Genomic DNA, 16933 nt, shown 5'->3' on the forward strand with positions numbered 1-16933 from the left:
CTTGTGTGGAAGGAGAATTTTTTTTTTTGATTCAATCTATCATAACCTTGGTTATGAGCCTTCTAAAAACTTGAAATCATGCACTTCCTATAAAGATCCTCCAGTGTCAACATCCGAGTTACAGATTTGTCTAAGCGCTCATTGCTAGTTCTGAGAGAGTTAGTCACTTCAGTAAAATACATCGAACAAGCTTCCCTTTCAAGCTCAGACAGACAGCTTGTGGAGAGTCAGAGGAGTTTGTCCTTATTTGCACATGGTTCCCATCATTCGTATGATTTGCCTTCCCCTCAGCCCTCATTCTAACTTTAATTTCCAGCGTTGTTTTTTTTCCTCCACAGTAATTGCTAGGAGGAAAAAGTCTGATTATTTTCTTGACCTTGGGAATTGCCACTGGCGATTTAGTTCTACTTATGGTCTCTATTAATGCCCCCATTGAGACCGGCATGAGGCGCTAGCCTGCTCGCATTACTCCCACCGAGGAGCCTGCGAGCTGCAACCTGGGGAGGCAGCTTGGATGGGTCACCAAAGTCTGCATCTTAATCCAGATCTCCTGGCAATGAGGAGTCTCTGTATATCATTTTTGTAGTAATGCTCAGATTGCATTCCTCACAGAAATAGGAGACCTCCTACAACAATAGAATTTGGGTCACCTCAGAAGCGTCCTGAGGTGACACGCCCCATAGAATATGTACATTCTTTCCTTAAGCACTCTGTGTACTTCACATGGACGTGCCACAGTTAACCCCCACTTTGCACGTGCACTGCTCTATTATGTGCTTCTTGCTTTTGTGATTAGTGTTGCCCTGTCTCATATGTTTCTGGACCTCTTCTGCTGATGACTGGCCACACTTGGTCCACAATTCCCATACAAGTTAGTTACATTATTGAGAGTCAACTTGAAGTCCATGCAAATCTGTAGATTTGAGCGCCGAATGAAGCTGCTTAGTGCTAATCTACGGATAATGAAATGGTCCATTTTCTGTAATGCATTATTTGTGTGTTTTTTCTTTAATTTTGCTGAATGTTTATTTGGACAGTTTTTAAAACACATGTCTTTGGTCCTTTTCTCTATGTTGTTTTATCACAATCTACCCATGTAAGGCATTTCTTTGCTCTCTATAACTACACCTGTTCTTTCTACAAATACCTCGAAAATACACCTGCTTTTCCCCATATACCATAGCTCTCTAATCTCATGAAATATGAGGAAACTAGTATTTTACTAATAATTTTTCGCAAAGGGCCACAATTTACTCTAAACCAATATGACCACCTTCACAATTGCCTAACTGCTATATATTTTTGCACAACTCATCATTTTTTTCTTGGCTCTTCTCCCATTTCTCCCCTTACCTAGGCGTCTAAGAAAAACTACATTACCCAGAATGTTTTGGTTCGGTTGCACGCAACTCTATTAGGACCAGTCGCCCATGAGCGCAATTTTTCCACTCAGACACACTTTACTGAGGTTGACAGTTCAGTAAACAGTAACATACATTATGCCAAGTCAATTAATTAACTAGCAAGCCCAATTAGGCTTCTCCTATATTTTCGTTTTTTTCGACTCTGGACAGCACATGATGGAATGGGCATTCTGCCATTGTATGCAGTCAATGTATGACTTCTTTTCCCCAAAACATGGCCACCAACAATTGCAACTAACAAGGGACTTCATTTTTTAACTTATTGCCTCCACTGCCGTGTAAGTGGACAACTTGACACACGGAGGACTTTTCTGCACAAGGTAGGACCATGTTATGCTTCCTGCCTACTTCGGGGGGTTTCTGCTATACATTCTGTACTAACTGAGATGTACACGTGTAAACTCTAGCACCACGTGCACACCATTGTGCATTTGTGTTCGGGTGACTGTCTCACTCTTTCACCCGGATAAATGGGCATTTACTTTCTCTAACGGCTAACGCCTTATTGCCTTGCACTCACATTTTGCTGAATAGCAACTTGTACTTTAGCCATTATAAACAGCTTTCTCCTAGCACCGTTGCCACGTTTCCACAAGATGCAACATTTTGAAACACTTTTTAGGAAAAATAATTTCAAACGCCAATGGTGGCAATTCATTTTCTTTAATACGTTTTACAAACTTGTTTTTCGCCTGCTCGACAGATACATGCTCTTGATTGACCGTAAATTTGCAACCGTTCACCAAACAAAACACAAGAAACCTATAGGCATTTCATATTCTTTTTTATTCACTTTATACAGATGGGATTTAAAGGCATGGTCTAGTAAAATATTTTATTTAAAAAATAGACAGGCAACATAAAAAAAATACTAGCATTCTCTTTTTTAAAACTTCCTATGTAAAATTTTGAGCTATTCAAGCTCAAAATTCGCAAAAGCAATCACATGGGCACATCCATTTTGTGAAATGGATGCCCTCCTGTGCTGGCTTTTGCGGCACTAATGAAGGAAAAGCCAGCCAGCTGTAGTAAACAAAGTCTACCGCTGGGTGGCTTTCCCTTCATTAGCGCTGTACGCGGAGGACGGGGACCGGAGACCAGAGCAGGAAAGCTGCAGCTGAATCTCGGTAAGTGCTATTTATTTTAAAAAAAAAATAAGCACTAGCTGGGTTTTTTTTCTAAGTTTTCCGGGCTGGAGGAGCCCGGAAAACTTAGAAATAAAACTGCAGCTTTAAAAACATAAATACAACGTTATTGTGTTGGAAAACGCTGCGGTTTTTCTTTCCAAGTTTCTCAGGCTCCTTCAGGAAAGCAGATTCAGGCAGAAACAACGCAGCATTGCGGAAAACAACCGCAACTTACCTTTCACCATATGGCAAAATCGGCAATGATCTCCCAGATTACACACTCCCCTTTTTCTGTACTTACCACATTCTAATTTGCTTAAATATCACATTTTTGAAACAAATGTTATTTTACTTCATTTTCTCATCTGTTCTTTTGCTTTGATATGCTTATTTTTATAAATCAAAGGATGTGTGTTCACACATGATGTCAAAATAATGTATTTTCTATTATGTTATGTTTTTTGCCAATATGTAATAATATCTGAAAGATATTTTCGTTTTCATTATGTGTATTTTTCAATCTAGCCTGGATTTGAAAAAGGCGATCTTTGCCGAAACATGTGTCATCCTTAAAGGCTATGATTTCAAAATAAAAAGGAACACACAACTCCTATTGAAACTACTTGTTCATCCTGTTATTTTTCCGCGCATGGTCAGGTGTAAACTCACCCAAAACTAGACTTATTTGCAACAAACGGAGTGGAGGGTCTAAATGTCTCCTTAGCAGCTTACACAAATGCGACACATGATCTAAATACACATTCAATCTACAATCAATAACAAAAAACCTTTCAATTCAACTTATCAGGGCGCGAAGGTACCACTGGAAAGGTGTCATCCAAAAAAAGTCCCTCACCAGTTACGTAAGTTTTTAAATTGGTCTGCAGACTTGCAGCCTCTGCTTACGCTGTTAAGCACCTAGACAGTTGTGCCAGACACTACTGAAATTGGTGCTCTGGCAATTATTGCAGCAATTCTTTGCTTCACACTGTGAGCATTGTGCTTTTGAAGTTGTGCTGTAACATTTTTTGCTGAATTATTGAACTAGTTGGTGGACTTGGAGCCTTTTTTAAGCTGTGGAATTACCTATGCAGGGTCAACACAGGAACATTTGGACTTGGAGCCCTGGCATATTTTGCAGCCAATTCAGGTCTTGCCACACAATCATTACGTGCATGACTATATTATAACAGTCTTTTGTCCTGTCATCCCATTGGATTGAAGTACTTTAGAATTTCATGAAAATAAAAGGGAACAATTGACAATCTGGAGGCTTAAGAGCTGTAAGAGTTTTAACTTCTATTGAATTGTATAGATTGTATACGCACATTCATCTGTAAACTAATTGAATTTAGGTGCTATGGATAATGAATTGCAACTTGTACAACTGTGCAATTGTCTAGAACACCTTTGACTAGTGTAGTCCATTTAGCACTTACCCCTTTTGCAATCAAAACAAGGACAGAGTTCCCTGATTGCTGTTGTAGAAACTGCTTTATAACGGGGACACTTAAGGCAATAGCTCCTTTATCTGCCTGGCAGTCTAAGAGATCCCATAGATCGAGGGTGGAGGTTGTATTGCTGCAAATCATTGAGGCATACATTAAATGTTCACTATTGCATGAGTGGGTGATGTCCCTAAAAACTCCCCTTTTTCTCTTAAGGCAGGTGTCTGCAACCTGCGACTCTCCAGATGTTTTGGAGAAGATGGGTGACTTTCTATATAGAGGTTTGACTGGGGAATCTGGGGGGGGCAGGGGGGGTGGAGGATGTACATTGAAATCACAGGAGACCACTCTCCAAAATCAGTCACTTTTATCACCCGAGATACTCCTGTGTTCAGAACCTCCGTCCCAGGCTAGTATAACTACCATGCTGCATGGATACAGTATGGAATGTACACTGGCTGTACAACTAGCTTTAGTGGTCTCTGTGGGGAATAGAGATGGTATTCCAATAGCTTGTTAGAACCGGCTTCCAATATAATATGTTCTAATCAGTTTTTACCACTTGCACATTTTACCCCATTCCCAACACCCGAAAATGTCATCAGGAGGCCTGATAAATAATGATAATATACATTATTTGGCTTAGTGTAAGCCACTTGCTCTCACTAAGGATGCCACACCTACAAGAGTGCTAGGCTAGGTATACTCTTAGGGTGGCAGTGGACATTCATCCATACCGTTCAGCATGTGTGGACTTAACTAGAAATATAACTAATTTCCTTAATGGAGTTACATCTTCAGCCAATGAAGAATGGGCTTCAAGAAAATATTTTTTCTACTTTTAGGAGCTGTTCTGATCATATTACTTGTAATGAGCCCATAAAAGAGGGGCCAGGGAAGCGTGGGACCCATGTACATGAAATGCCAGGTAAGTGATATAACTAGTTAGCGTTCGCCTAAAAGCAATCAACGGGTTTGTTGTTAAAGCTCTTGAGGACTGATTCAGAGGCTAATTTCTCTAATGGCCTTCCCATTCTTTACAAAGCCACCACTTTAAGAACACGATTGAAAAGTTCAATCAGCAACGCTGAGGTCATTGTAAGGCCAGAGTAAGTCTATCAAATTGACTCCATGTTAATTGTTAATATGAGTTTTAATCTCAAGTAGCATTGGGGTAATTCCTTAAATTGAAATCCCATAGTTGAAGGCAATCGGAAGGGGGCTGGGAGGCAAATGCAAACCAAACCAACAGGAGTAATTGTCTCCATGGGGGCAGGAGTAGAGGTGGTCAACATTCAAGGACTAAATTTGCCACAGGAAGCAGCATCTTTAGTGGCTGCTCTAGCTAACACCCCTACCCCTCCCCCCCCCGATTGCTGACCCTTACTAAAGAAAGTGCTAAAGCCCTTGTTTGATAGGTATCTTTTTGGCTCTTCTCTTTGACATGTCTGTCTAATATTCAACTAGGGGACATTCCAATTGCTCTGTGTGGGCAATGTGTAGCTAGGCACAATATTGAGGGGGGGATGCAGTGGTTTTATCATTTTGATCCCCTCACCCACTTAAGGATATATCTTCTTCGAAATAGTTTTTCCTGTAAATGGTTCCTAAATAGAGGTGACATCTCTACATGACTTCTATCCTTAGATCAATCATTCTGCTTCTCAACCTATGGCTACAAACATGTGGCACAGAATCAGAGCTGAGGCGAGTGAACATGTTGTAATTGGTCTAAATGAAGTTGACCCACCCTTTTCAGCTTCATCTTTTGGTGCTTTGCTCAAGTGGGTATGAGTAAGTACTGAGGATGTGGATCAACTCCAAGTTTATTTTTTATAAACCCGACATCCCACTTTATCTGATGACATTAGCACCATTAGTAGATTATTTGGCTTCCTCAAATTAAGAATTCCTTCAACCTCTCCCATAACCATTCAGAACCTTTCTTGCAATGTGGCAGGGCTGAGTTTTAAACCTTTTTCAATCCTTTGATATTCCATTGAATCAAGATACCTGCCCTACTGACCTTCCATTGTTGGCTTTTTTCTGACTAAAGCAACAAGAAGAATAGGCGGCATTGTAATTCCAGTATTTTATACGTTTGGCCTCAACTACATTGTCAATTAAATTTTAAATGTGAATACAAATGGGATGGCTTTCAAAGATTATCGAGGCATAACTCAATAATCTGTTCCCGATACATTACTAATATGCTCCTTCTGGATCCGATCAGTGGTGAACTTGTTAAAGGCATGCAGTGATGTGTTAATTGTTGGTGACAACTTTAATTGAAAACTTGGGAATGGCCCCACTAAGGGACTTGCTGATATTGAACAGGACCTACTTTGGGGAATGACTGATCCACCTAGGATTGATCCTAGATGCAATGCTCTTGGTTGCAGTTAATGGGCAATCACAGTCTGCTCGTCCAGTTAATAGAATATTCAATAATGGTAGATTTAGATCAACCATAAATTGTCAAAGGCAGTTAATGGACATTCTGATGGTTTTGGACCAAAATGAGAGCAACCATCTGCCTCGGTCTTTACCTCTTTTGCAGAATACAAATAACTACTGCCCAGTTGCCTCTATGGAATGTACACTGCATTCTGATTTTTTGACTATTAAGGGTACAAACCTAAGATTAGAGTCAATAGTTGGCATTGAAATTGTCAAAGTTGTCAGTACATCCATTAACCTGGTTGTGTGTTTAAATGAAGTATGTCCACCTCTGACCCTATTGAGTGCATTTAGTAGTCTAATTTAGGGTGACTGACCCTGCTACAGCCATATCATGCTTTTAGTGGCAAGTTCGCCATGTGACTAACCAACCACCAGCCTTTCATAGATGACCCTGACATGAACCTAACAGTACTAGAACCCTAATTAATGTTCAATCACTGCCTTGACGGTTGACTCAACGTGCCCCAAATCCACAAGCCTTTCACAAGTGAACCTGACATATTAAATTGCCTTTTCAAACATCGAGATTCACCTTGCAAGTATATATTTTCAGACTGGATTGGGTGCGCTTAACACCAAATAGATTATATATTGGCTTGAGCTTCAGGGCAATGCTTTTCTCCATCAACTGATAGAAATCCAGTTTTCTTTACATAACTAAGGCCAAACACTAAATACGTCAAACACAGGTCACTGACAGCCAAGTTGAAAGCATACCTTCCAAAGCTGCTGAAGGTCATTTGCTAGCCTGCTTTCAGCAGGCAGAAGGTGAATTACAGATAACACTTATTAAAATGAGGCCTAGAATAAAAAGAACAGCCTTTCTGGCAAAACAAGAGAACCGAGCTGTATATACTCTGAAAATCATTGGAGATTTCTGGCTCTTGCCTGCCATCGCAATTAAAAGAGACACCTATCAAATTGCGTAGCACGCCCAAATGTTGGATAACTGCCTTTATTTACAAAGCCCCACTTCTTTATAACAATGTACAGAGACTGATTTTCTTTCAGCCATTGTGCAACCCATAGAAAGTGTATTGGAAATGTATTTTCTATTCATTATGTATCCTTAATAAGTGTTTTATGTACACATACCAATATTGCTAAAGCATATTTCTGTCGTGTACGAATTCCCAAGCCTAAAAATATCAAGCACAGGATATTACACATTGTGAATGCAGCTTTAAGCAGATAAAAATGCTATTATTTTAAGTGACTGGTTTTTATGGAGTTAAATACAAGTTTATAAATGTATAATTTTCACTGATTAAAGTTATATACATTTAATTTAATAAAGAAACACAAGAATAAAACTGGAGCAGTCTTTGGGCTTCAGATCTGCTTTGCTAAGCAAATTTGAAAAGGCAAGTCTGCAAACGGCTGGGAACAAAACTTTTAAATACTTTGCACGTTGACCTTTCCTTGCTTGGCCCAGGTAGATTGCACACAAAGGACATATATAGGGAGTTCTTTCAATCCGGTTTGGACTGGCTCCTAAGATTGTGTCAACACACCCTGCGCCAGATGCCATGTAATGGTCCCAAAACGTACTTTCAAAGAGACTCTCCAACTCAATGCATTTTTTACTTTGATGCATGATGAACTGAGTGTATGGAAGATTATGCCAGGCACCAGACAACTGGCTTGGATTAGTCCAGGATAAAAAGGTAATTGAGCATATGCCCACCAAGACAATTTATTTTGTATAGTGAAAACATGACGAGGGTATATTTAGGCGATGTATCATCTCTGCCCTCTAGTTGAGAACTGTTTCAATTTCACACCAAAGAAATATGCATTTGAAATGCAGAGAAAAATACTAAAAATGTGTAAAACAAAATGAAGCAGTGCATCGTAACAAAAATCAGTTGGACTCCATATTATATTTCGACAGTTTGTAGATAAGAGTAGCACCTATCAGATTATGTAAAAAAAAAAACATTTTAAAAAAAATATGGCTTCTCATTTTTGCAATTGAGATACAATTTGACAATTTAAAAAGTGTTTACCATTTTCAAACAGTATAATAACGTTTGCCTCGCTGTGCAGACACCGAAAATATAAGTTTAATCAAGGTAACGCATATGGGTTACAAGATATATGAAAAAGGACTATCATGTTTTTGGAAAGAGTACATCATTCCCTCCCACCTTTTTGTATAGTCAGGTGGATGGAAAACCACCCCTCTAACCAGCCAGGGGTGGGGTTGGCGGGAAAGATCATGGGATAACCATAAAACAGAAGGATTATGGAATATTGGAAGAGGAAGATTGAGAAGGGGAACAAACTGGAGGTTGGAGAGAAAAAGTACTGACTTTAATCGAGGCAGGATCTTTCCATTGAGAGAAGGAAGCCACTCCCCCCCCCCTTTATAGGAAGGCTAGTTTATGCATGGGGATCGATTTCCAAATAAGCAACCTGAATGGAGGGTTTGCTATAGGAATGTGTAGTCGATTGCGTCCCTTGCTGGTCCTACCAAAATCAGAATTTGCATCTGAAAGGGTAATTATAAAGAAACCCCTAGCAATTCCCTACATTGTCCAACTTGATCGGGGTGAAATCTGGTAAGGTGATGGGACTGGGACATGCAATTAGAAAACAGGGATGCAGGTGCTAATAATCCCGTGTTCTACATTCTATATATCAAAAACAAAGTCAGATGTGGTTTCTTTAAGGCCCAGTCCACGTTGCAGTGAACAACGAAATTCAAATCGGAGAAGCATTGTGGCTGCCACTTAAAAGTAGGATTGCCTTTGTAAAGCTAAATGTTATTCACAAATATAGTTAGTGGTTGAAGCTCGTGTCAAATCATTTAGGTCATAGTTGGATCATAACCCACTATAGCCTAAGAGACATAATACAGTTAATGCCGCTGGTGGAGGACAGTCTAGACTGGACGTGTGCGCAACAAAACATATGCTAAAAAAATTGAATGTATTCATTAGGAACCAGGAGAAGGGCAATCCTCAGCATTTTCCTGTTATTGAATGTATAGGCAGAGTCAGGTGTAATGTGGGGGGGAAGAGGGTTTTTAACTAAATACCTGCTACTGGAGAACAGTACCTTTCCAACCCAGAAATGTAAAGAGACTGAAAGCATTATATGTAGGCCCCCTCATAATACTGCGTGCATCTGGACTGAAAGGAATACATTAATGTTCAAGGAAAGCCACATAGATATACATGTATATCTCTCTCAAGGAAAATACTTTAGTTGCAGGGATGTTAAGGTGAGCATGTAACACAACAAAAGCCCTGAAATTCAGGCAAAGCCACCTTAACTTTGCGACCCATGTTGCGCAGCCTATCAGCACAATGATGACATCACATAGGACTCATCTATGACATACAAAATTCAATATAGTAAAAAAATTGTATACTAAAGATTACTTTTACTTTTTACAGTATGTGTTTTATTTCAATTTTCATATGTTATTCACTTACAAAAGATACACAGAAAAAATATAGATGTGTTTAAGCAAATGTTGATTTTTAAACCTTCATTTCATTTCTATACATATATAAATGTAGAGTAAGAGTAACTTTTTTTTTCAATACCCATGTATGGCAATCTTAAAATATATCCGAATACATAGTTGTTCCTTGTTTTAAACTGATTTGGCCGGTTTTGACAGTGGTATTGTTGTGTATAAAAGCTTGCCGGCTTTTAGAACTCACAATGTTTTTAGACAATGCACAGTGAGATTGAATTATTTGCAATGGATCACACACTTTGGTTAAGCAGCATGGTACAAGCCTCTTGTTTATGGCCGGTCTCTTGTTGACTGTTGTGATACATCGCACAACCCCAACTCACTGCATTTAAGCGGCACAAAAAAGAAGGGGAAAAAATGACCGACTGCAAGAATAACATACGTGCAGGTACTTTTATCCACATAGCGAAAATCAAAAGCTGGCACCCATGAATATACGCACAGTAAGTGAACATATATCTTAAAGTGAAATATACAAATATAGTTCAAATGACCCTAGAAGAACATGCGCAAGACAAAATAGCATTGGACTTTTTAAAAAAAAAGTTATGAACAGCAGAAAATTAACATGAGAGAGGAAATTTTCTAATATAAATGCTGGCAAAGTATAAAATGTGCTCACCTTTTAAACCCAGAAAACGGTCGTGAAATATTCCCAGGAAAACAAAATCCCAGTACGAAACAAGTGCTTGTGGCCTTGTGGACAAGCAACTGCACTGGGAACATGACAACCCGAGCAAAATCCTGGTAGCCAAACACTTGAGCAAGCTTGCCAACCTCAAAACAAAAAAAAAATAAGGGGTTTCATCACCCGATGAAAAAAAGTTACGCTGTTCAGCTACGTGGGTCCTTTACTGTGCCCTGAAAAGCAGCCACAATCAGAGGAGAATAACTGCACCAGTGCCCAGGGATGCAAACTCTTCCCACATCGTGGGCAAAATACTCATGACTTACTTGCCATCTCATGTCCCCTCCTCACCACCGTGTCTGGCTTTCACTCAAATATATAAATCCTTATAGAACGGTCATGATTCTTCCCATCTTGACTGGGAGACTACAAATACCAGAATGCAATTCAGCAAAAGGAAAGAAAATGGCCTGAGTGCAATACTTTCAAGGACTGACGGTAACACGGTTTAAAAATAAATAATGCTGTGTGTTTTCTTAGTGTGTTAGGAGATATTTAAAAAGAAGAAAACATGACATTTGTGACTGTGGACTGTCTCCCATCCATGGAGTATCGGGACAGACCCTGCTTAACTTCAAAGCAAGAAAGGGGCCGGCCCCCTCAGGCCATGTTGCTCTAAGTGGTCTTGTAACCTGGGCTCCTTTATTAGGCAACATGGTTTGGCCACGACCTTGCTTTGAAGCTAAGCAGGGTCAGTCCTGGTTACTGCATGGACCCACAGGCCTATTGAGTCACTGCCCATGGCCAGTTAGTTTCACCCCCAATGTCACTGTAGCTGTACAAATATCTATTTTCTAAAAAAATGTATAGCCATGGGAACAGAACTACAGATTCCCCCAGCTATCTGTAGTGATTGTATGGACTACAGATCGCCATCGCATCTGTAGTTTTATAGCTACAAATATCAGAAAAACAGCTGGCAAAAAAATGCTTTGTTGCCCCCCCCGAGCCCTCACCAAGTGCCCCCCTCATCTGTGCCAGCTCCCCCCACTCCCCAGATGGCATCCTCACCTCGACTGCCCTCTACCATTCCCCCCACAACACATGCTATTTCTGTGACGCAGTTTGCTTTGAGTTGTCAACTATTCACGGACATAGACGACGTTACAGAAAAGCTTTGTGTTGCAAACTCAGTCCCTGGACATCCTGCTCTCTAGCAACCCCCACCCCGGCCCATCTCTAGCCTGATGGCATTTGCATGTTTTTTGACCCACAAATTGCTTTTTTCCTGCGTTTCATTTCCCAATATCCTCGACTATAGCTGCGGCTATCTCTCGCATCGAGCAAAAAACAAAATGGCCGCTGTTTCATTTCTAATAACACCCAGTTTTGGTAATTTACCTGAGATATAGCCATCTATTTTGGATAAGGAGGCAGCCCGTTCACATGAAATATTTTTAAAAACGACTGCACGGAATAACCCCAAACCACAAAAAGGCCTCCAGTAAACGCTTTGTGTCCAAGTTGTTTTGGATCTGGTCCAAATCCGTCCAGCGATTTGGGCTGTGCAGTCCACTATGGGAAAATTAATGGGAAGTAGGCTGCAACATTGTTTCTTCTGTTTTCTTAATAACATTTTAATTTTTTAACAAATCTTTACCAAACCTTGCAGTCTGGGGGTGGGGTAGGGGCGAATGGGCGAGAACGCATCCCTAATGGGACTTCCCAATTTTGGCCAAATCCATTGCACTAATCAAAACTTATTAGCAATAGAATTTTTCGAGGTTCCTATGGGAGTCCAACTCACCTTAACAATAGGGTGGTGACCACCGCACTCATATTTATTGCAGGAAGTATACTCATATTTAATGAGAGCCACATACATACGCATATAAAAAGCTGCACCCACACTTTGAGAAAACAGAGTATATAGGTGGGTTCAGAACATATAGATTCCTGTGGAACGTACCTGTGAGCTAAAGCAAACTAGTCACCTTTTGCATGTCCATGGCTTAACACATAGTCTTATGCTAACTGGTCATTGCCTATATGTCAAGTGGCCTCTACATAGTTAATATATTAATTTTTTTAATTAAGTTTGTCACAGTTGAATAACTTGAAAACATTAAAAGACATTTAAAAACCTGTTGTGCACAAGACTCGGTATTCCTTGAGCTGGAGTGGCGCCTAAATATTGTTGAATGAAACTTACCTTTTCAATCAGTTGCTCCAGCAAACGTTGCAGCTGCATAAACAACGCTGCACATCCCCCGTGGAACAAGCACCATACACATCTGAATGCTTTTATGAATATGAACAGGGAATGCTAGGTTTGGTCAGAGGAAAAGTAAATAAGTTTGAAAAATATTTATTGACTTCCGACTTGAAGAGCTAACAATATCTCCTGCTTACTTTATTGGGCGAGGAAAAGGGGATCAGTAATGAGACAGGTTTTACACCCAAATTAACAACGCCTGGTAAAACATGGATTTGACATGTTGGCCATTAGCAATAGTAGAAAGAGTCTTATCAAAGTGGAACAACATTATATTTTTAGCACTGGTTAATTGGCTCAAAATCTGAAAAAGCAATCATTTTAAAATAATAATCCTTAGTGGTTTGTCTCCTTCTCCAGCACCATAAGGAAACTGCTGCAGTTTGGTCACTTTAAGTGTTGTTTTTATTTCAAATTAGCCTTCCGGGTTTCGAATCCTGGTTTCCTTGGTAACTTATCCTGCAATGTGTAACATTCTAGAGTGCATACAAAAAACCCTACAAAGTCATGATTAAATAAATGAATATGTTCTGGCACGTGAAACTCCAAGCATTAAAACTGCTAAGAGCCACATGGAAACACGCAGTGCTGCTATGAATAAGTCCCATTATGGCACAACTTGCTTCACTTGGTTGGCCTGTGGCTTAAACCTTTGTGCAAGTTCTTCTAATAACTGGATCAGTTTCTCCTCGTCCCCTTCTGATGAGTATGTCCAGGCCAATGGAAGATGTGTGGCCACTGAAGTTCGATCTTTAAAAAGAAAACACACAAAAAAAACAAATTTTAAACAAAAGACACTTCTTAAACTTCGACATGTTTTGGGGAGATTCGCTACTTAAACATCCTTCACCCTGAATAATAAAAACCCAAACTGTTTGTGTTCCTGATGACAGCAAGCAAGCGCTACATACCACTACAAAGCATCAGGATACTTCGTATCCCCGATGATCGCGTGAAACTTCTGAAATCAAGGGCTCAGATTCACAAAGTATTGTGACGGCAGAGTACAGGGGCACTTCGCCACGCGCATTCCTGCTGTTGAAATTCTCTCTTTGCAAGTGCCTGAGTGAAGCGTTCACCTTCCTGTTCAAGGAACACAATGTAACACATAGGAATCCCCAATACACAGGAAGGGACTTGAGGAGGAGCAGGAATTGGCTGTGACTAGAAGGGACCTAGACCCTCCATGCAAAGTGTAACGCATGTTCCCGACACTAGAACATGAATCGGACAAATTATCCCATGTAGTAGAAGGACTGAAGACAGTTCCACTCACGTGGGTTCAGTGAGAGGATATAAAGGACCTGCCATTGGTAATACAGCTTTTAGCTTTCTCTCCCTTGGGGAAACGAAATAAAAACCCTCATGGTAAGCATGAGCACTTCTATGTGAGGCTCTGAAATAGAGATTTCCGCTATGCTTGGTTTCCGATGCAGCAGACTAGGTTTAGCAAGTCAACGACCTGGCCAGTGGTCGAAGTTAGTGAGAGAAGTGCTCCTGTACTTTTTTTAAATTAAGTTTTACTGTTCCTATACTTTCATTTGAAAGCGAAACCATTCCGAAACGGTTTCTTTTTAATATAAAAGTGTATGAAGAAGTTTAAACTTACACTAAACGTTCCCTTAAATTGTATTATGTGTGTGACTGGGTGTGGTGATGGGGTTTGTGGGGAGTGGGTGCAAGCCAGCAGAGAACATAATTCCACTACTTCGACCACAATCACAAATACTGCATACTCCCACAGCGCATATACACACACACACACGCATATACACACACTGGCATATACACACACGCATATATATATTCTCTCTCTCTCTCTCTCTCTCTCTCTCTCTCTCTCTCTCGGTGGATGTGGTTAGTGGGCAGATGGTGCTCCTCTACTTTTTAATTAAGTTTCACTGTTCCTATACTTTTATTTTAAAAATGAAAGTGTAGGAAGAAGTTCAAACTTACACCAGATGTTCCCTTAAACAGCAGGTGCATGTGTTTGGGGGTGTGTATTGTGTGTGGAAGGGGGCGTGGTGATGGGGAGTGGGCGTAGGTCAGTAGGGAACATAATTCCAATACTTCTTTCCGTACACTTCGACCAGTGCACCTGGCACAGATGAACGTGCAATCATTGGTGAACCAGGCATGTGCTTCGGGCTGCATCGGCGCTTCCAGCGGCATACCACCTGCCAGCAAATACCACCTATGTGCATATTACTTGTGTAGTTTGATATTAGTAGATCTAGGAAATATAGACTAATGTATGCCTCCAACTGCTCGAACCGTGCCGCAACTTGTATACCGGCTTCTGTGAAGCAGCCATCAAAACATCTTCATGAACAGTTATTCTGAGCCCCTGGCACCCAAACTGTAGCAACATTGCCACCTACTGGACCGTAAGAGAAATGTGGCTACAGAGCATCCAGCATGAGAGATGCCACGTTACCCATAGTCTTTCCTTACTAAGAAGGAAATCGTTGTTTCCGACCTATGAATACCCGAAAACAACCGGCGATCATACGGCCGGGCTGCTCCACAGTTCCGAAGTCTTGAAATGTGGGTTACACGGGTAGCAGTTGCTGCTGGAGGGGACGAAGGGGTTCTCATGGGCAGGGCCGGCTGAAGATAAATCAGGGCTGGAGGGGTTCCATTGCAATATGCTGATTCAGGGGGACCCCCTGCCTTAAAACTGGTAAACAGACCGAGGTACCCGTGGGGTGCTTACATTATAATCAAGTGAAACAAATGGAAAGAATAGCTGCAGATTATCACGGTAGCAGCCAGCAGGGAAAATAAACACTGTGGAGCTCATTTTGCACCATTGTGTAACGTGAATGAAGGGTGTAAAAGCCTTACGCAAGCCGTTCACACCTTTCATTCATGCCAACCCCCCGTCCCCTTCTTCTCCGTCATACAAATGCCCAAGCATTTGCACAGGCATGCATTTTAATGCCAGCGCAAATGCTGGGCATCAGCGTAAAGCAGGCAGACACTCCACAGGGTTCCGTTCTAGACGCTGCCTATCATGCGCGCATGGCAGCAGCATGTACCATTAAACGCTGCCTGGCAGCGTTCACTCATTTGCAAGGGGGAGTGCAAATGTGCAGAGAAAAAGGGCAGTGTACGCCACCTTTCGACCTGCGCATTTGCACTCTGCCATGCAGAAATATGAAAATTTGGCAGCGAGGACCCGGCTGTGCCCGAGTCCCCAACGTCAAATTACAATATTGAATGAAATGAGCTCCTAAATATCTGCTGAAAAGCTGTTAATCGCCATTTGAAAGAGTCTAAACGCCCCGACGCGGTTCACCTCATGTGGCGATGGGCAATACCATTTCACCATTTCACAGGTCACGGTGCGGGAACTGGTATTGATATGGGGGAAGCCTGGCAATGGGGTGAGGCAGATTCCAGTACCTCCCTTAGCTCTACCACTGTCACGCAGTACTATTGTGTATGCACCAAGTTACCTCCTGAATAGTTGGCAACGTGATCATCAGGTGGTTAATGCGCCCTTTGCCGAGATCTGTTGGCAAACTGAAGATCACCGGTTCATGTCACAGCTAGGATGGATGACTCAAACATTCATCTTTTGAGAGCTCCGATATGAATACCATGACGTTTGGTATTATTATCATCACCTATCGATAGCTCGGAGGCAACTCAGGTGGGCAGTGAATGGAACATGCACGGGAGGGACCATTTTTGTGCCTTCACCAATTTGGCCAGGAGGCGAATCCAAGCAATGATTTCCATTTCTGTGAAAAACTATGTTTGATACAGTGAGACTTCTCGTCCTAGCGTTATATTGGGACTCGTGTGAAGGTAGCCTTCATCGAAATAAATAGGTTTAGCCTTAACTTAAGTGGCATCCTCCGATATCCTTCTCAGACTATTTTTTTTTTTTTTTTAATGAAGAGCCTGGCAAGTCTTCAAGAATTTGACCCTTTCCGATTTGCAACTTCTGAAAATCCACTACGAGCTTTCCATGCAAAGCCATAACAGCATTCTCACGCCCCTGCACAAAGCTGCGCACGCCCATTTCAATGAACGAGCTGTTGATCATGGCTTTTGTTTGCAACTT

At 41.1% G+C, this 16933-nt stretch overlaps 1 protein-coding gene across 1 annotated transcript in view; it reads right to left on the bottom strand.

Annotated features, from left to right (window-relative positions):
- Window positions 1–12935: 12935 nt before the first annotated feature.
- The window catches only part of DHRS12 (dehydrogenase/reductase 12), a 294416-nt gene continuing 290418 nt past the window's right edge, over window positions 12936–16933 (bottom strand). The window contains exon 10 of the mRNA XM_069639734.1: window positions 12936–13608. Within this exon, the coding sequence (XP_069495835.1) occupies window positions 13466–13608 (143 nt within the window). The 3' untranslated portion in view covers window positions 12936–13465. The remainder of the gene's footprint in view (window positions 13609–16933) is intronic.

This window comes from Ambystoma mexicanum, chromosome 7q, assembly GCF_040938575.1.
Source record: "Ambystoma mexicanum isolate Mex_15411 chromosome 7q, UKY_AmexF1_1, whole genome shotgun sequence".
NCBI lineage: Eukaryota > Metazoa > Chordata > Amphibia > Caudata > Ambystomatidae > Ambystoma > Ambystoma mexicanum.